General features: G+C 30.3%; 1 protein-coding gene across 1 annotated transcript in view; it reads right to left on the reverse strand.

Annotated features, from left to right (window-relative positions):
- The window catches only part of LOC139905498 (neuropeptides capa receptor-like), a 67,783-nt gene that overhangs the window by 12,684 nt on the left and 32,864 nt on the right, over positions 1 to 22,235 (reverse strand). Inside the window, exons 5-6 of the mRNA XM_071888809.1 lie at positions 8,318 to 8,365; positions 8,092 to 8,251 (exon numbers count right to left, since the gene is read on the reverse strand). Of these exons, the coding sequence (XP_071744910.1) occupies positions 8,092 to 8,251; positions 8,318 to 8,365 (208 nt within the window). The remainder of the gene's footprint in view (positions 1 to 8,091; positions 8,252 to 8,317; positions 8,366 to 22,235) is intronic.

Below are 22,235 nucleotides of genomic sequence, written 5' to 3' on the forward strand. Positions count from 1 at the left end.
GTAGGGATTTTGTGAAGTGCGAGGAAACAGCTTGAGCGAGACTAATGGTGCTACTGAATTAAGACCATTGTTAACATCAACTCCTTGTAATTTGATTTTAGGGGTAGAAATGTGTTATTACTACAGAAAGGATGATATTCCCAATAAATATAAAATTAGTACTGGGAAAATATTATCAAATTATATTGAAACATTTTTACTGTTATTTTAATATGAGTTTAAATAAAATTATGCCAAAATTAAGCGGGAATTCATCATTCAGACACTAAAAATGATCTATCAACAATTAAGAATGGGTATCACCAACCATTTTTCTTAAACCAATCTTAAAACTGTCATGTTCGTTACATTTTGCCCATCTTTTTTATTGGATATCCACCAACTAAAATTTTAATCATATTTTGGAGAAAAGTTATGATAGTTGTGTATTTATTAACCCTAATAAGATATATGAGATAAGTATTAAGAGGATTGTACGTATCTTGCAAAATATATTCATGTTTGCATTATAAAGTAAACATGCGATATTTGTTTTTGTTAAATAATTTATTTTATAATAAAGAGTCAAAGGGTCAAAAGAAATCCATTATTTTTTAATGGATTTTTTAATTTTATTGATTTATTTTTTATCTCCTTGGAAATCAAAGCTGTGCTTACATGACAGTCGGACTCGACAATTTCCATTATTTTATCCAGATTTTCTATAATTGACCTTCCAAAGCGCAGTGCATCTAAAATAACTGGAACGGATTCGACGGAACCATAATTACACGTAATTGGTTCTGACAGTATTTACTGGTGTCCATCTTTACTTTGCACTCAAACAAACTTGTTTCAAAAAATCCCAAAACAGCTTAAAATTTTTTTTTAGTTCGAAATTGTATCTTTCTAACGTCGTCTAAAATAAACTGGTAGCCCTTATACCACGCGAGAAAATACATCCCGAAAGCCATTTATTGTTAAAGTAAATGGTATCTTTTTACTATATCGATTATAATAGAGTAATTAAAGAAATGAAAAATACAGCAAATGACGTCACGAGGGATTGATTTGACCTTCTTTCAAGACCGAGAAAGTGGGACTGGTTGGGACAGGGCTGGACTGGATCGACACAAACAGTAATGATTATAAATAACGACAAGTGGGGCGCTTGGCCCAGTCTGTTGGGATTTTCTATGAGTCCGATCTATGTATTATTACTTGACCTTTGGACTCCTGGTGGGTGTAAAGTAATCATTTGTTCTTTTATATGTTTCCACATAGTGATTTGATATTCAAACTCACAAATTTTAATTCCAATTTGCTAATAATGAAAAAAGAAATAAAAATATTTGAATCTGTAAGCAAAAATATATGGATTAATAAATAACTTTTATTATTAAAACTCTTCCGAACCTTTTGTACATACATCCGATTACATAAGTCACCAATATATTTGTTATGTATCATTCATTGAAATAAAGCATTTAGGATTCTGCTTACTTGTGCATTTATTAAGTCACAAAAATACATTTATTGGAGACTCTTTAAAATATATTGGGGAAAAAATATGTATTACAATGCAGTTCAATTAATGGATCATGATTTTATAAAGAGTTAATACATAGTCGTACATACTAGTGTGGAGGTTCGGTTTGAGACCAAATCTCTTTTCGGCTCGGTCTTATGTCATCCCCCAGATTTGAACCGATATCTCGGTTTTCCCGTCATCCCAGTAGTGTAAACCAAAATTTAATCATTTTTTTGGTTTGAATATATAACGAAAGGGCTTCCAAAGGGTTATTATAATTCTTTTTTTTTTTTTTTTTTTGGGGGGATGTAGGGGCTTGGGTACTAAATTCTGTTGCAAAAAAATGAAAATTAAATTTTTGGAAAAAAACTTTTTGCAAAATATTAACTTTTTTTGGTTAAAAATTACAAAACTCCATAGTTATTCTCAAAAATTAAATTTTTTGGAAAAAATTCAAAACTCCTAAACGGTTTGTAAAATATTAAATTTCAAATATAAAGTTTTTCAAAAAAGAATACAACATTAAATTTGAAAAAAAAAAATCAAATACTCAATTCTGTGGAGAAAAATTTCAAAAATCCATAGCCATTTACTGAAAATTAAATTTTTGAACAAAAAATTTAAAAATTATATTTAATTTCAAATATTGAATTAAAAATAAATCAAATATTAAATTTTCTGATAAAAAAACCACTGTAGACTGATTTTTTCGATCTTAATCAATTTTTTCTCTCCTATTCGACTAGTTTATGAGTTATACAAATATGCAATACGTATATAACTTCATATGACGTTATTGCGCACATCCTCATAATTTTGAAATGCACATGACATTATCAACAATTTATCTATTAAATCGGTCATTAACGAATTTTAAATAAGATCGATCCAGACCGATTTTTGATCTATCCCGAATTTTTCTGTGGTACCGGTCCAGATGGAACTTCATTAAAGTACCGAATTAGTTTGGTTTCCATCTTAAACCGGCCTATGATTTTAAGACCGAAATCCAACACTAATATGTGTGAATATGTTTCTAATACGAAAAAGAATTGCAATTGACATAGATATATGTACATTTTTGCACTTTTTCATTTGGAACATTTCTCGAGCTAGATTCAAAAGACTTTTTGTAACAGAGTAATATATATTGCAGAGTGGTTCACAAACTCATAAAGCTTAAAAACAAATACAAAACACGATGGTTTATTATATGAACGTGTATATTTTATGTAATTAGTACAAAGTGGCCCCCGAAACTTGTAGTAGTATTTAGTTATGTCGATTTTATTCCCGTTATTTTTGATTACCACGTTTTATTACGTAACCAAACGACAGCTAAAAAACTGGCTAGTTATTTGTTTTATTTCTTAAGTATATAAAATTTTTTCCGCGCCACCAAACGTTAGTATCTCTAACACAACATCAATTAGTTTTATATCTTATATATCCAAAGAAACTGGCTGCATTATTTGTTTATCCAGCCCTGAATTTATATGGATTCGCTTTGGGCTACTGTTATGACAGCGTGGTACACCATAGAGACACCCTTCATGGCAAGATCTGCCAATCTGTTTGCTGGTGTGTCCAGGCTGTTATTGCATGAATGGAAGACATATCGATTGAAAAATATAGGAAAATATAGTATTTAAACATATCACAAATTGGTTATGAGTTGTCTTTTCTTGTGATTACATAAAAACCATGCTTTTCGGAATGTAGTCATGCTACTACAAGTTTTGATACCCATTCTCTATGTTTTTAAATAAAATTTGATCCCCTATGTTAAATTTCAAACTTCTATGCCCTAGTGGACATAAAAGTGTCACTAAGACACTACAGTGCACAATTTTTTTTTAAAACCAGTCTTTGTTTCGAAACTTGGTCTATAACTATGACGATAACTTTGATTAAAGTTTAATGGTACTTAAGTGCGACTCAAGGTCAATTTTGAGAAACTTGTCCACAGCTTTGCACTGTTCCCAGATTTTTTTACGTCACGTTTTAAGCTCGGACCCAAGTTGAGCCTAACCTTTTTTACATGAATGTGACAAATGCAATTGAAATATCCAAGTCTCTATTCACAAATACGAGTCTAAGCTTATTTGCTGTTCAAGAGTAATTTATTAGGTGTCCAAGACAATTATCAAGTCTTTGCACTCGATTTCATATGGAGTCTCAAGTTTTTGATTCCGATCCACGTCGAGTCTCAAGGTTATAACTAGTAGTCTGAGTCGAATTTGAAGTCTTATTTATAGTAGTTCGTTTTGTGGCTACGAGGCGGCAGCTTTGCACTGCAATCTATTGATTTTTTTAGGTGTCCGAATCTAGTCTCAACTCTATAGCTTTTAACTTTGAGTCTGAAATGAGCAGGAAGCCACGTATGTGCGACCCGTCTCCGACTCGTAAGTGAAAAGGATATATTATATTTCTAATAATACTATCAAATTACTTAAATAGTGCCCTTCACCTTACTTTGACATAGGTTTATAAATCATAAGGATTTATTAGTGTTCGAGTTTTGTTACTGTTGACAACCTGAACGAGATTTTTTTCACATTTCTCATTCTTAAGGAGAGACCATTTTAGATATAAAGTGGAACCCGAGTGTTTCGCTCTGAAATAATGGAGTATAACGCTAAGGATTTTCGAAGAGTTATAATTGTTGGACTCAGAGTAGAATTGAGAATCTTAAATGGAGTAATTCCTGTCTTGCTAGATATTACAGAGAGGGATTTTTGTTTATTTTATGTTTATAACCTAATAAAATGTCATGACAGCTAAGCTACTCTTTTCCCGAACAAATTTCAAATTTTTCAGGGTTACCATGTTAATGTTCGGTTTCTTTTTTTCTTTACAAAGCCAAAATACTTCCAACTTACATACCTATTATGAAGTTTGAATCTCTCAAAAGGGATTAATTAATAAAGGTTCAATATTCCCAAAATTCAACCTTATAAATGGTAAAAATTGTGTTATTTTCTTCAAATTACTGTACTACTTGATAGTACATATATTAGAATACCATTTTACAACATATATCACTAAGTGTTATTTGCAAACACCAAAATACCCAATGTATTTTGGATCCACTGTTGATGTCTTCATCTCACTAGTTACGTCATGGCTGCTTCATGACTTATTCTTTTTGATATATAAACGAAGTAATAAGTTATTTTATACATATTTCTTTAAGTTTCTTTAAGAACATGAATACAATTTCTTGTTAATCCTTCGTGGTAATTGTATATATATATGTTACGGGAAATATAGAAAATCTGGTATTTTGCACGAGGTATATTTTATAAAATAAACTGAGTCTCTTGGTTTTATAATTTTTATTGAAAAATGAAAAAAAAAATAAGAAAAAATTCAAAAATGAAATTTTTGAAAAAATAAATTTCAAATATGATATTTTTTTGAAAAAAATTCAAATATTAAATTTTTTGAAAAAAAAATAATAAATTAAATTTCAAATATTTCTATTAAAAAAAATTGCTTAATTTATAGGGGGGATAAAGCCCCTCCAGCCCTTCCTCTGCAGTCGCCCCTGCAATAGTTGTCTAGTAATACTTAAGAGATGCTTAATTTAGTATGACTAACTTATTTGGTTAACTATTAGATAATTTCTGGCCTTTTCCAGTGTCTTCATGGAAGAGAGGTTGTGTGATACAATAAAAGGTAACGACGTGATATATAGATGATGACAAGTTGCTATGAATTTTCTTAGATAGACTTTGACTTTTCTTAGACGACTTCAAGGACAACTGATTACTATAAACGAGATCATGGAGAATTATTTGAGTAGTGACTATTACATTCGCGTGTGTCGTGAACATTCTACAAAATTAGGCGTAAGATCAATTGAATTATCTTTAATGGTCTAATTTCTAATTTAATATTACGAATCATAAGAATGTGTTCATTTTAATCGGAGGATTACATTATAATATTATTAATGGGCCTTTCAAGCTTTTAAAAATAATTTGGAGATACATTTTTATGTGACATCATCACTAGTATGACCAGGGGCGTATGCAGGATTATATATATACATTTTATGTTGGAATTTTTAAACTTTTTTATTCACAAAAAAAATTAATAATTAAATTTCAAATATTAAATTTTTTGTAAAATAAAACCAAATATTCATAGCTATTTACAAAAGCTTGAACTTTTCGTAAATTTTTTCAAAAATCCACAGCTGATCGCAAAAAAATGGAAAAATTAAATTTTTTTGAAAAAATTCAAATGTTGAACTTTTTCAAAAAAAGTTTCAAAAATCCACCATTATTCACGAAAGTTATTTTATTTTTGAAAAAAAACTTTCAAATATATAATTTTTTTAACAAATTTCCAAAAATCCATATTTATTCACAAAATATTAAAGTTTTGGTAAAAAAACTTCAAAAGTCGTCACAAATTATTTAAAATATAATAATTTTTTTTCAGAAATAAGTTACAGACCCTCCAGCCCACTCCCTGTTAACACCCCTGATGACATTATTTAATTGGGCACTCAAGTTTTTAAATAAGTTCCAAGGTGACATTGCTCTACTTTTTTTGACTAAGTTCAGTAGTGATATAATAACATTTTAAGGTTGTGTCACTATGACGTCATTATTACATCATTTACTCCTTCCCAATTTCAAATACAGTGCGGTGTCACCGATAAGTGATTTGTTGATTTTAAATTAACTATTAAACGGAACTTTTGGTTTGTTTGAGGTCATTGAAACATTGCCATTCTAAATCAGCTATACTCTCATCATGACGGATGACAGGGTACAAATACTTGTAAAATATAATGTGTGACGTGAAAGCTTGTTATTGGTTGGAAATGATTGAGTCTCACGTCAATTGGTTGAAATCAGAGAGCCGCATATTGACTTATTTAACAATTAATGTAATTTAAATTATTTTCAAACAATTCCCATTACTCTTATGTATATTAATAAAGTGAAGTTTGATTGTCTGTCTGTGGAGTATTCATTTTTGAGTGTGTGCATAATATCTTGAAACTGGGTAACTACTTGATGTAGGAAGTAACAAAGGATAAGCGAGTACGTATCTCTATTAATTAGACAAAGTTTGTTCATCTGTCTGTGGAGTACTTGTTTTTGAGTATGCGCTTAATATTTTACTTTATATAAAAAGTAACCTTGTGGCAATGAACGGCTTTACACAAACAAAAAAGTTATTTATTTTACCTTTTACGTTCATGGAGCCTGGAATTATTTATTATTAATTTGATTATTTTGAAAAAAAAATAAAACAACACAACCAAGACTCATAACTTAATTTTTGCATTGTTATGCATCTTTATTATTAAGACAAAGTTTGTTTGTCTGATTGTCAGGAAAGACTTTTTAACCAGACAATTTGGAGTCATAGCTTAGCGCAAGGTTAATAAAAATACAAGTTTATACCATAACGCTTGTCCTACAAATGTTTTACTTCCACCACGCTTTTTAATAATGACGTCAAAGAGTATAAATGTTACCCCCAGAGTGTCTATATATCGCCTTCCTTGACTGTTACTGTTAGAGTACCACTATTATACACTATCGTGTCATATCTTCCTGTCTTGCCTCTAGTCGGTACGGTACATTAAATTGAAAATTTTGTAAGTCCCATTACATGATGCCATATCCTTGTATTTCTATTCCCTTGGCTTAGCGCATCATAAGGAAAAAGAAAAAAAATAAGAGAACATATAAAAAGTCAATAATAATGAATGCGACTTGACTTGATATTTAGTAAAAGTATGTGTATCATAAACTCAGTGCCTCCTATTAAAACGAGACTGTGTAGTTAACGTCAGCGTTTCATTTAAAAAAGAAAAGAGGAGTACAATGATGAAAATCGGGTGTGTATTGTAGGCATGTTAAAAAAAAAAAAGAAATCAAAAATCAATTTGGTAACTCTGACAGTTTGAATAATGTTTTGAAGGAGAACAGCTACAATGAGCTGTGACATAGGAGGAGGGCAGAAAGAAATAAACAAGGACTTTGCCAAGAATTACAACGATCCCGTTCCTTAATTTTACCTCGAGTCTAACATTAACATCTAAAGGTTATTCCATGTCTTTTATGTACACAGATGAATGTTCAATCAGGTCGCCTTGTAGAAATGGGAGTTCACTACTCAGGAATCAAATAATAATGCCAACTGCTTAGAGGGGTGTCCAAAGGGAGTAGACTAGAGGGGCTTTATTCCCCCCCAACAAATTAATTTTTTTATGAAAAGTTCTGAATTTTTGGATTTTATTTCCAAAAAACAGTACATTCCTTTGGGAATAGCTACAGATTGTAAAATTTATCTTAGAAAAATTCTAACTTTTGGATTTTTGTGCAAAAATCCAAAACCAAGCTCCACCCAAAAATTCATTCTTGTTTATTCTCAAGATTACCAATTAAAAAAAGAAAAAAAAAACAAAAAAAAAAAAACGGGCTAGCTAAAAAAGTATACACGATTTATTATTAAAGCAAAGTTTGTCAGTCTTTTTGTCTAGTTGTTGACGCTAAAGAACTCTGAAAATGCGGGTTACCCACTAGTACATCATTATGAAGATTATTTACCTGATTCGAATGTGGATTTTTCATATAATGAATCTGCGTAAAATAGGCATAGGGAATGGATGCTAATATGGAAACGATCCAAATATAAGTAATCAACTTATTGGAACGACTTAGACTTGATATTTTGTATGATTGCAAGGGATGACAAATAGCAATGTACCTAGAAATAAAGAAATATTTAGTCAACCTTTCTTGACATCCTTATATGTATATACTAATTAAATACCTTTCTATCGTAAATGCGACAATGGTGAGTACCGAGGAATTAGATGTCCTAAATTATTAAAAAAAAATAAAAAATGTACATATATGACGTGACATGTTGACATATAAGCAGGCAGAATTAAAAATAATAAATTTCTTCTTTAAAATTTAAGGTGTTAGAAGTCGTATTTAAAAAAAATCAAAGTCAATCTATTTCTCTGTTTAACATTGTATATTGAATTTTTATCACACGCAATAAATAAGTAAACAATACTGGCTTCCACCCAACGAATCAAAAAAATATTGTTAATATAATTTGACGCACATAAATATATCGATTATTTTAGCTTATTGATATATTTTCACAAAAAAAAAAAAAAAAAAAAATCAAGCCAGATTCTATGTTGATTCATCACATATATAATAAAAGAGTTAAAAAAAATAATATTTCATTTATCGTTAAATTTTCTAAGGCCTAAGTCTCTAAGCTTCCTAAAATGAACACACTTTAAGGAACAGGTTTTAACATGACTCTTACATCTTAATATCATGTATCTGTACACGATATATATGTATATATATCGACTAGAAGTTGTAATTTGTACAGGTTGTGAATTGTACAAGCAGATTATATATACTACAAAATGAGAGAAAACACATTAAATGAAGAATTTTTTGTATACTTGTGCAAAGAATACTCTAATATGCAAATACATAGAACATGTATTTCATTTTTTCTCTTCTTTTTTAATATCAACTACGAGCAACAATTTTTATTATCGTGATAAGTCTCTGAATGCACTTATGGTAATCGTACCTATGGTAAATATAGGGTGGGCCTTGGACCCGGATGTGAAGTATCCGGGTACGGTATACGTAAACTTTTATTAGCCGAGATCCGAAACAGCTTCTGGTACCCAAACTTTTATGGGTCATAAAAAAGATCCGAGGGATTTTCCGGGACTTAAAATGCTTATACAAGTATTGATTAATACTTAATCCTAGTTATATAAAGAAAAATTTAACATCATATATACCGAACACACAATCTATTTATCTTGAGTTGCAATTGAAGCAGCATCTTAATAGAAAATTACATTTGTGATTATTCCATACGGCGTTATCTTAAATGTAACATCGTTTTTGTATCACACAACTTTTTTCCCGAAAAAAAAGAAACTGAAAAAAAGGGTTTAAAATCAGTTGGTAGTTAGACAATTTTTCTCAACTATGGAACTATTGTTCTTAATTATTTATTCACATTTTAAAAGAAGCTAGTTATAATTCAACCAATCTACACCATCAACAGTTGACCACAAAGTATTTTTATGTTAGTTAGGTTACACAAACACTAAAATGTATATTGTATTTGGTTGCTTGCTGTCAAATTTTCTTCTTCTTTTTCTATAATCAGTGTTCTTAACATTGATTGATTGGATACAAATAATGTCACATTCAACTATGAACATTTATTTATCAATAATATTTCAAAAATTGGAAGAATTGGCCAACTACGAACTCATTTTGGGCCTTTTTATGTTTTTTTTTAAAGGAGAGGTTACAGGATACAATAAAGGTAACGATTTGTCCAATATTATTATAAAAATAATTCTAATAACTATAACCTAATTGTAACTAAATTCGGTTATTTATTGTATTTAGGTCTAATTATCCGAACTGACCCTGATCCGAGGAAATGTAGATCCGTGCTATATTTAAGCTACGGATGATCTTTTAGAAAATAATAGTTATGAAATTTAAAGAGAATTTAAAGAGTTGAATTTAAAAAAAACATATAATAAATGTCCTAAGGAATGAAAAGATGTTTTTTGGGTAGGTTGTTTTATTTATTTGATGTCATCGAAAGAATGATGAAAAAATAAAGTTCTATTAATTCCTTAAGAAATTCATTGCAAGATAATTTTTTATTCAATTCGTTCCATCATTTCATAAATATTTTCTCATGATAGTAAAATAGAAAATATAGCCTTTAGTTGGTCAAAGAAAGAAAAGGAAAAAAGAGCGTAGGCATCATATATAGTTAAATAATTGATTTTTGTAGAGCGATGATAGAGGAGAAGGTGTGAGCAGAGGTAGAAAACTTATGAATTATGATACATCCACTGAATGGGATAATAGAAGAAATGAAAAATCACTGCAATGGCATAACATAAAAGTTCCAAAGACCATATGTTGACCATTGGTCATAATTTAATTAAAAAAGAAGTATTTATTATATTAAAATAGTCAAACATAATGCAATATTTAGTTGGAAAAACTTTTTTTGCAATTTTCTTGTGTCATAACTTTTTTTAATTAAAAAGATAGTAGTTTATTATATTAAAATAGTCAAAGTTGTAGGGGATACCTTAATTTTCTGCTTTTATTTTTACTTGGGACGGTAAGTTTGATCACTGTATGTTATTATCTACGTTAAAAATTGCCCCTTCCTAACGATTAGATTACTTTTATGCCGATTTCCCCCAAAGTAATCTGGAAAATTATTCTTTACGAAGGTGATCTTATTATTTGACAAAATATTTGTCTCCGAGTCCAGTTTTTAGATGAATGAACATACAATATAAAAGAAAAATCACGAAATTTTTTCTTTTATTTTAAAAAATTTTAACTACATAAATTTTACTATTTTTCCACTCTAGTTCTAAATAACTCAAACGACTGTTGCATAAAAGTTGGTATTTTTATTGAAAAATGCAAAACTACCGATTAGATGTCACTACTATGTGGTTCATTAAATGTTAAAATCTTCACGTTATTTATCTCATAATAAATACGTTACTTCATGAAATGAAATTTTATAAAACAGTTGGTCATTAAAATATTCAAAAGTTTTAGGGGATGATTGAAATCTTAAAGAAAAAATCCCACAAAATCTTGCATGGTGGTATGAAAATTTACGAACGAACAACCAAAATTTTTTGATTAAAAAATCAGCATAATTCATTTTACTCCTTTTTTTTCTGAGCAAAATATCAGTAACTTTTTTGTATCATTTTCTGAAAAGAACTGTTTAAAATTTCTTCATTTGACAAAATGCAGGGACGTTTTTGTCCTCCTCAGTTTTTTTATTCAAATTTGTCATTGCTTTTTTAAACAAAAAGAAATCCTTTCAACTTTTTTAAGAAGAAACCTTTGCCTCGAAAATGGCTGAAACTTTTAAGTAAACTGTCAACAGAACGATAGATGTCATCGAATTGCGTTTTTAGTAAAAATAACATCATCTTTATGCTTAGAATTTTAAGTTTTGACCACGTTTTTTCAACTATATTTATAAACAATTTATTTTTATTAATGAATTGGGAGTTAATTGCACATAAAGTAGTCAGCACAAAAGCAAGCTGTATTTATTTTAATCAAAATTGAGTTTGAATTACATCGAATTAGATCATTTTTATCAACAAGTTGGAAAGAACACCTATTTTGTACAAAGAACAGTGCCAAAACTGATTCGCGTAAAACATTCTTTTGTCGAACAACCAAACATTTATGAGTCATACTCTCCTCATTTATGTGAGATTACTCTTTTATTGAGCGATCTGAACTTGTAGTATTAATAACATCAAAGTTTTGAACTTTTATAGAAAAATCAATTTTTTTTCCTTTAAAGCATAATTTGATCAAAATACCTTTTTTCTTAAAAAGTAATCCATGATTTCTTTTTTTTGCATTGCATCAGTAGTTTTCAAAGACCTCCCCAGGACACTGCCACTTTGGTAGTATATTTAATTTAATAAGTAGTAAAATTCTCCGTGCGTTTTTAGTAAAAATAACATAATGTTTATGCTTAGAATTTTAAATTTTGAACTGTTTTTTCATAGAGATAAATTCGATGTCATATTTATAAACAATTTATTTTTATTAATATTGGGAGCCCCATAAATTGCACATTAGTCAGCACAAAAAAGCAAGCTGTATTTATTTTATCAGTCGTTTTAGTGACCTAGTTTTGTACCCAAAGTGACATTCACTGGTTGCTGTCCATTCAGTTGACTATCTTTTTGATGTAGGATTCTGTGTATTGTCTTCAATTCTTCATCCCTATTTCGTAGTATTCTCTTTTTGTTTTTGTCACATAACAACACAAAATAAAAAGAATGAGAAATTGAGAAATCATTTAAATCTTTTCAAATAAAGGGTTTTTGAACAGCTCCAAACAGAGCTGTAAATCATTTTTGTCCCAGATGTTTTAATTGCATCACACTTTGATGCTTCTGATTCGAGTTGATCAAACGCGGAAGTACTAACCCACTTCGAAATTCACTAGTTTTGTGCATCCCCAAATTTGTATATAAAGTTGGAAATACAGTACTTTTTGATATCTTTAAGCTGTTAGATATTCGCCACTGTTAGATATTCGCCACAGCTTAATTTTATGGGATTTAAAACTATTTTCTGGAGATTTTTTATTTCTTTTACAAAGCAACTACCGGTGTTGGTCCCCAACACCGGTAGGGTTTTTAATAGTATTTTTTTCCAACAAAAGAAGAGTTTAATCAACACTGGAGATTTCTTTGTATTCATTGTCTCAAAGATTAAAACAGTTGGGTAGCTAAAACGTCTGTAACCTCACAACTAACGGTCAGAATGCAATACACTTTCTAAATCCGATAACAAATTAAAAAAATGAACTTTTAAAGTATGTTTTATCTAAGCATACAATACATACAATATACATACATGTTCAAATAACTTTATCAATGTCTTGTCAATCACGCCATGAGAGAATGCTCTTCAAAAAAATAATTGAATAAAATATAACGTAACTAAATACTTATTGATTACATAATCAGTATACATAGATTCTTTAGGAAAGCCCACGTTAGTTTGAGCATGAAAAGTCAAATTTTGAATTTTGTAATACGTGACACGTCAACAATAAAGTAAGTTAGAGTTATAGGAGGCAAATGAAGTCTCATAAATCATAGAAATATAATGTGACGTAGTTCAGTGGACAAGGAGCTATGGAGAAAATTATTCTCTTGAACTCAATGCACGTATGTTCGATTTACGATCACGTGATCCACTCCCTTGGTCAGTAAAAAACCCCGATAATAAAAGCCTTGTCACTTGACCAGGTCGTGCATCAGTCTGCGCACTGAGGACGTCGACCACAAAAAAGAAGAAAGAAAAGAAAAAAAGCTTTTAAAATAATACAATCGCGATATGAAGACATATGAATGCCCTATTTGGAAATAACAACGAAATGAATTATCATAATTCGTATAATAAAATATTATTTTAAAGAAGGTGTGTAACGTTACATCTTTTATTTTTCTAATTTTTATCGGTGTTCAGACCACATTCCATCGACTCACATAGTTTAGTCAGATAGTTGGTCCGGTTTATTCAGCCCAGACCTACCCAACACTAGTTAGTTCCAGCAGTTGAATAAAGGAGTATCAAAGACGACGGGTCATCGATATAGTTCATGCCCATGTAAAAATGTCCCCCAATAATAATATAAAAATATTCTCCATTTTCGGCGTTTCCACTCAAACTGTGTATCAAATTGACAATTTTCAAAATTCCATATATGGAATTTAATTTTTGAATTTTTCTTTTTTTCCAAAAATTTAATTTTTCAAATTTTTTTCCAAATTTAATTTTCTGTGAATAGCTATGGATTTATAAAAAATGGATTTTTTTTTTGTGTGTATAGCAATGTATTTTTGAAATTAAAAAAAAAATCCCCCCCTCCTCAATAAAAATAAAATAAAATATACATATATAATCCTGCAGACGCTCCTGGTATATGTAAAATTATGAAATTATTATTGGGATTTTCTCTTTTCATGATTTTTGTTTAAGATTATTTTATGTTGACCACACTCTTTTTTTAAATTTACTCTCAGGAAGGCTCATAAAATTTCACCTCTCTATTCATGAACCATTATAGCATATACGAGTTGAATCAGTTTTATATATATGGACATTGTTGTCCGTTGACAAAATTATCACTTTTTTACATTTATGATGATGAACAGGGTGCGCAAGCAAAAAAAAATTAATTTTTCAAACGCAATTAATTCTCCATGCAGTTATCAAATAAAAATTAAAACCTGATTCTGAAAACTTGATGAAATAAGATTTATTTTGTCAATATTATCACCTCCAGGCTCAATTACAGTCTCTATACAAGAACAAAAGTGGAAGTAGGCCTTCGCCACTAGGTCCCTTGGTAAATCCTGGAATTCCTTCTTGATCCAACAGATAAGTTCATCTTTGTGTGCTTCAAAGGGCTCGGCTAGTTTGTTGTTTGATCGGGTTCCACAAAAAAAAAAAAAAAAAAAATCAATCTGATTCATATCCAGCGAGTTTGGAGGCCAAAAGTCCTCCAAGATAAAGTTCAACATTTGTCTTGGAACAATTTGAAACTTTTATTTTCAATCAGCTTGCATCAAAATTCCCTCCTGACCTGATGCATAAACGTCTCACTGAGTCCAAGAATTTGAGTAATTGTTATGTTATCACTCCCGATGCAGATTCACAAAATGCCTAGGTACCTTTTCCAAACATTTAAAACAAACGTATTCGTCAATTGATTCCATTTTTTCCAACGGGTACAAGTTTAATAAAATATCAAAAAAAAAAAAAAAAAAAATCAGCTACCTAAGTGCTTGTGTTTGTCAAGAGAACACGCCAAAATGGTGGCATGTATAACTTGTGGAACCCTTTACTTATATTTGTAGAAGTACCGAGTATTACACTAAAATCTGAACACTTTGGATTTCAACAAGATATCATTTATTCATTGAAAATAGAATTTCAACAAAATTAATACTATAAATAGATGAGTCTCTGAGCTCTCTTAATTATTAATATAGCCGCCCTTAGCGGCAATGATGGCTTCCAGGCGGCGATTGAAGGCATGGGAACTGCAGTTAATGTAGTCCTCTGTCATGGAGTCCCAGTGCTGGCTGACAGTGGCTTTGAGGGCCTCGGTGATTCGATGACGGTCATTGCAGGCCTTTCTCTCGACATGCATTCAAAAGGTGTTGTCGAGGGGGTTGGCTAAGGGCTGAAGGATGGCCAAAAGTGTCAAAATAGATCTCAAAAGAATTCAAATGGTTCATTTAAAGAGTCTTGCAACGGAAAAGATGGGCTTCCTTCATTTTTGGTGTCAAAGGGGGACTCTTCACCCTCACAAGTTCTTTCCACCTACTTTTTTTGATAGCTCTCTGGACAGTATGGTGTAAAATCCCAAGACCAAATGCGTGGGCTCTCATGGACCTGAGGGGATTACCCTGAGCTCTTTTTTATAACACATCCGGATCCATTTTCGCCTTTTTGATAGAGTCCTTCTTCCTCTCCAGCGTTTCGGACTTGCTACTGTGTAAACAGTGGCTCTGGAGACTCACAACTGCTTTTGTATATCCAAATGTAAATTTATTTTCACGTTCAAGTGTCATTTTCTCGACTTATACTTACGCTTTAGAGCTCAGGTTTGTTTATGCTTTAATATATCAAAATATGAATTAATTTCAAAAACTCAATCTTAATTAATCATTGAATTTGTAAGTGCTATGATTTCAATGGATCACCCCGTACTATAGTACTAAAATGCCAAAATGGAGATGATGAAAGGGGATAGATCACGTGCATGATATCATTCCCCTCCTCATTTATTTAAAATGATATTTTTGTTTTTGAATGTTTAATCCGTCTTAGAAACAATCTTAGAATCTATAAAGAAATAAAGACTCACAAATATTTTTGATACATTTGAAATTCCATGAATTGTTTTCTACTTTAAAACGAATGAAAAAATAAATATACTATTAGGAAGGCATTACTAAATAGAACTAAATTATATAAAAATAATAGCACGCAATTTATCTATAGACGAGGGTGGTCTGAAAAGTTTCAGATCTAAATTGAATGTAAGATATTTTTTCCGATTTTTATAAAAAAAAATTAACATAGTCTCCTTGCAACTCTACAGACTTCTCCCAGTGATGCTTCTAACTCTTTAACCCGTCCCAATAGTACTCTGCCTTTTTCTATACAAAAATAAATTTGCATTTGAGAAAAATCTTTGCAGTCAATACTTGGGCAGTTTTTTGTTTCGGACGTATTATCGTGTATCCAAGTTTCATTTACAGTAATTAATTGGGGTCAAAACTTGGATTTATTGACCAACAGAGGAATACTCGATTTTACCCAATTTCACAAAAATACTCAAACAATTGTTACATAATAACTGCTCGTCCAAAATGGCTGAAACATTTATTTAGCATCTGTTAACAGTTGCTAAATAGATGTGACTAGCTCTTATTCACGAATGCTACCATCTTCATGTTGAGTTCGGAAACTTTTCAAACCACCTTTGTATAGAATGTATTGTATGTATGAGTGTGTCCGGGCTCACGGCCTCACCAATGAACTGATTTTGCTGTTTTTTTTTTAATGTAGTTTCTTACGGCTTCAGAAACGGGTTTGATAAACAATTCCTTTGGATTTCAAGCCCATGGTGGGCTTAAAATAGCATTTTTCTAAAAAAAATAAAAAAAATGACAAACAAACGACTACTTCATTAAAAATAAAGACCTTAAAATTCAACAAAATATTCTCGCTGTATGTTGGCATGTATCTATGTACATTTTTTCGCTAGGAGATTATAAGGTTTAGATAAGAAAAAATGACTTCGTTAGAGAGGTAATTAAAAAGAGTATTCCTTTCATCCTTTAATTAATCAGATCGAGTTTCAAAAATGAAGTATTTAAGTAAACATTATAGTTTTAGAGTTGCTCTATCTAAAGTAGGAATTGTCTTTGAAGTCCATATACATAATGTATGCTTATTTTTCTAGAAAGGACCGAGTATCGAACGCACATTGAGTTCAAGACAATAATTTTTTCAATCGCGTTGTCCATTGAGCTACGTCAAATTTACAAATAATAAATATTCAAAAATTCTTCGTGTAATAATTAAACACCGTCGACACGTTTAATCGATTCTATATTTCGAACACTACCCATATGTATACCCCGGAAAATCCCCAGAAAAAGGAAAATAATAGTAAGAATAATATAAAAAAAAAAAAAAACACTCTAATTAACTGATGTACCGGCTTGATTCGGTTTCGCTACAAATATAATAAATAACTTTATAATTGAGCGATTTGTTTTATAAAAAATAGCCAAATTGTTAGCCAATTCTTCGCCACTTTTGGACTATTCATCATTTAAGGTAAATATTCAACTACCGTTTTTCGATCAGAATATGGTCAACTAAAAAAAGAATGCTTCTAGGATGTCCCTAAATTTGGTCCAAACAGATTTGTTGTCATAATAAGAATCCTAGCTCATTGCTAAGGACTTGAGTGTATCTCACTTCCAAATAAATTTCTTTTATTCATTTATAATAAGGATTATATCATTAATTAACTGTATCATCATCACATAGTTTTTACTATTCAAATATGAAATTCAAGTAAGAAATTGTTCACAGTTAAGTAGAAATAATTACAATGAAACAAAGTTCTCAAGTTTTAAAATTGGTTTTGTATTATATTTGTTGGTCCAAAATATATTGTGACATCATCCAAACATTTGGTGTCATCATTTTGAAATTTGAGTTCCTAGTTCATAACATTCAGTACATTTATTTTTATGGCAGAAATAATAAATAAGGGCCTTTTTCATTTGATGAGTGTCTTCAACGTCTATCCATTTATTTTTTACAAAAAATGGCCAATTTTTGTGATTGGTAAAGAGTTATTTAATTGAAGATCACAATTTTGTCGCCTCTATGTATTTGTGTATGGTCTGATCATATTAGAAATATTTTGCACTAATAAGTATGCAAATGACATTTCTCAGACTTTAACTCTAATTTATACAACACTATGGTCTTGAGTCTTAGCCAAAAAACGAAAACGTGAGAAAATGAATTAAAAAATAAAGAAATGCTTTGTAGCATGGAACTCTAAAAATTGATTCCTCTTTGGTAGTGTTAAGACTTGGTGCCAGAATTAATTATTTTTTGGTAGGGTCTTAATTGATTTTTTTCAAGTAATGACCCTTAAATACACCATTTTAATCCAACTGTAAAAGAAAAACAATAATTTTTTTTTGATTATTGAAATTAATCATTTGTCCCGATTTCTTTTGTCAAAAAAATTTAAGAAATATTTCCACTGACTGCTTAAATTTTTTTTTTACATTGGAGTTACAGTTATGCATGTAAACACTATTATTGTTGTGTTTTGGTCTAAAAATCTTAGACTTGTCCAAGCCCATTTCTATTTTCAATGAGCTGAACTAATCCGGTCTTTAAAGAAGTTTGGATTCAAACGGTCACATTTAAATTCGGTCTAGAACTATTTTATAGATGAATTATTGATTATTTGTGTTTTAAAATCATGAATATTGGTTTAATTATGTGATATGAAGTCAAATATTTTTTTTTTTATGTTACATAAATAGAATTGATTATTTTGTAATGAAAAAAAAAAAAAAAAAAAAAGCGTGAGGAGAGGGTGAAAGCAAGACATATGAATCTGTGATACCTATACCTAAATTAATACCTTGTTGATATCAACTGTCTGTTAATTGATTTTAGGGGGAGAAAATGCATTATTTTTATAAAAGAAGATAATTTTCTACATTCAAAATATCATTTAGTGCAAAGAGAGTACGAGTTGACTTTTCAAAATCAGGCAACGTATATTTAGTATGCTAAATTTTATCATTATTTATGTTAGCACATAAAAAAAACCCTTCACATATATACATATTATTAAAAGCTAATTAACATGTTTAGTTTTTTTGTCAGGCCCATAATGGTTAAAAATATTTTGTGTTTTCTGCAATTTTTTTGCTATTGAAAAATATGGATCAAAGAATTTGTATTAAATTTTTGTGCAAAAAATAAAATTAAGAAAATAATTAAAATGTTAACAGTGGCGTACGGTGAAACTGTTCCGAGTAAAAAAAAAGAAGCTTATGAATGTTAAAAAACTCTTCCGAGTAGGCCGGGAAGATGTCAATGTTGAGTCTCGTTCTGAACGCCCAAGAACATTGAAAACGTTAAAATAGTGAAGAAAAATGTTTTCGAAAATAGTCAGAGAAGTTGCTGAGGATATGGACTTATCGGTTGGGTCGTGGCATAATTTTTTTCGTCTGTTTGGGCATGAGACGAGTAGTTTCAGAGAAATTTGTTCCGAAATGGATTAATTTTGACAGTAAGAATCGTTGTATTGAGCATGAAATGAGTAGTTCACAGAGGTCAATTATGATCTTGATTTGCTCAAAAGAGTCATAAATTGTGGCGAGTCATGATTTTTGTGACATTTTTTTCTTCCCCAAAACTGAAGAGGCCTATCAGAGGACGTATAGTAAGAATCGCGGAACATGCAAAAGACTTGTAACCATTATGCCACTCCCACACAATGTTGCCTCATAAAAAAAATAAAAAATCTCCCGCGAAAAATTGCCGCGACGACCCATTAGACCTTCACAAAAAGAAGAAAGAGCACGTAAAACAACTGTTTTTCTTTTTCTAATTTTTAAAGGGAGTTTTTATTCAAAACAATTCATAAATCAAGAGGAAATCGGTCCATAGAATGAGAACGATTTTTTCCCCCTATATCTTTAGACTAAAAAAAATCACTTGAAATTGAGACCGAAATATTGGTGCATATTGGTCTAGAAAAAATCCCTTAAGACAGAACAAAAGACAAGTTTCAACACTAACTTATAGATATGAACACATATTTGTATTGCACTTAGTTTTTTGATTGAATTGCATCCTGCATATTGTATAATCCGGAATAATTCATATTTTAATAAATGCAAGTATTGCATTTATTAACGTCATAGATGTTGTGTAATTCTTGTAATTATGAGTAAAGCTTTAAAATAAAGTACTGTGCCTGAGTAGATACTTGGGCGGAATCAGTGGAAGAAGTAAGATGTTATTTTTAATGATACCTCAGATAACGTCACTATATCATTTTTGTCATTTCCCCTTATGCCGTATGTAACTTTTTCTTCCCTTTTCATAATTTACCTTGATATTTAAGTTCGAGGAGTGAATTAATGGAGATTAGTTATATAATAATTATCAACACTCATAGTGGACAAAACTAAGTGTCCCTATGATGAAAGAGACTTTCATTGGAGCAGGTCAAAAATTATGAAATAATAACAGGCAGAGTACCTTTTCATGTATTTTAACCAGATTTTATTAAAGAAATTGTGCAATCTAACAAATGTATGACGTAAACAGTAGTCCAGCCCCTGACGAAGGTCAAAATATCAATGAAAATTAGTGTTGATTTTTTGGTCAGAAGTCTTCAACTCAAACCTAAATACTGAATTGATATTTATTGGACAAAAGGTTGCAAAAAGAAAGAAGAAAAAGTTGACATGACTGTGATCTCCTTATTCATCCACCTCTCCCTCAGAAGTCTAGGTAGAATAGGAGCAATGGGGAACATGAGAAAAAAGAGCTAATAGTGATAGTTTGTATCTTAATAAAATGCCTACCCTAAACAGTGGTGTTCCATTCTGCACGTATTTTTCATACTATTCAATGTCAAATTCGGAGACCTTTTCTTTTTCACTCTCATTGCATAAATAATCAAACTTTTCGACTGAGATCCCCCTTGTCACCCCATTTTCTCCCCTGTCAAAACGTCCCTTAGGAGGCAGAGCCGGTTTACTGTCTTCGAAGATGAAGGCAAAAGTATCTTCTTTTTAAAAAAATTTATTTGTTTCCTTTTTTTTTTTAAATTTCTAAGAGTATGTAAATACTTAAAATGGAATTTCATTAATTAAGTATAAGTAAACATTACAGCATTACAATTATTCCATCTATAAATTAAATATATATCCTTCCCTAGGAATGAACGAGAAATGAACCTACGCACATTGAGTTTAAGAAAATAATATCTCCAGTGCGTGTAGTCCATTGAGCTACTCCGTTCGATTCCGTTTTTCGGTTGAAATTTTTTTTTCTAGTGTAAAACGTTTCATAGGAGTAATGTAATAAAAAAAAAATATATAGATTTTTTTTCGTCTGAATACTAATTAATAATTACCTACTTAGCGTAATTGCTGATACAAAATACTACTAATATCTGTTTAAATTTACCAAAAGAGTTGTTTTAGATGTAAAAAAAAGTTAAAATGTGACACATTTTTGTTGAATAATATACAAGAAGGCGTTTTTTTACAATTTGGATAAGTGCAACAAAAGGCATTGACGGTTTAACTTTTGTGGTAAAGCAATATCAAAATTCTAAACTAAAACTATATGGTTTGTATGTTGTGTCAATTTTTTTGCGTCTGAGTTAAGGCAGTTCTAAGTTCTACTCTGTATAGAAACAATTTTTTAGAAATAGTAGATAAAAAAACAAGATCAGCTGTGTTGTATAATCAAATCAAATGAAACTGACATTACATAAAGGAAATATAACACATTGCAAAGTTATATACCTACATTGTACATACAGTAATACCTTGAGATACGAGTGCCCCAGAATAATAGTTGTTTTTTTTTTGATAAAGAACTACATTCTGAGAAACAATTTGCATTGACATAAGAGGTTATTTTTTAAATATACGAGCTGATAAAGAGTTGACAATGGGGTGCAAGAGCCGGTTTAAACTTTTTTAATGGTTATTTCTTTTGGATAAATTGTTTTGACTTACGAGCTTCGTTCACTAATGATTTAAACTCGTACTTCAAGGTATTTATGTATATCAAAATGTAGGGATTATTTCTATATATAGTGCCGTAATCACGGTTTTTTTATTTGAAAGGGGCCTGGTTGGAGTGACTATGGAATTTACTATTAGTAATGCGATAAATACTTACACTGGTCAATTTTTTTGACCCTCCCTCGGATGAATATGGCCCTGACAAATATTTATGATTCTAAATGATATTTATATAAACTCACTGAACAAATA

The sequence above is a fragment of the Lepeophtheirus salmonis genome, chromosome 5 (genome assembly GCF_016086655.4).
Source record: "Lepeophtheirus salmonis chromosome 5, UVic_Lsal_1.4, whole genome shotgun sequence".
Lineage (NCBI taxonomy): Eukaryota > Metazoa > Arthropoda > Copepoda > Siphonostomatoida > Caligidae > Lepeophtheirus > Lepeophtheirus salmonis.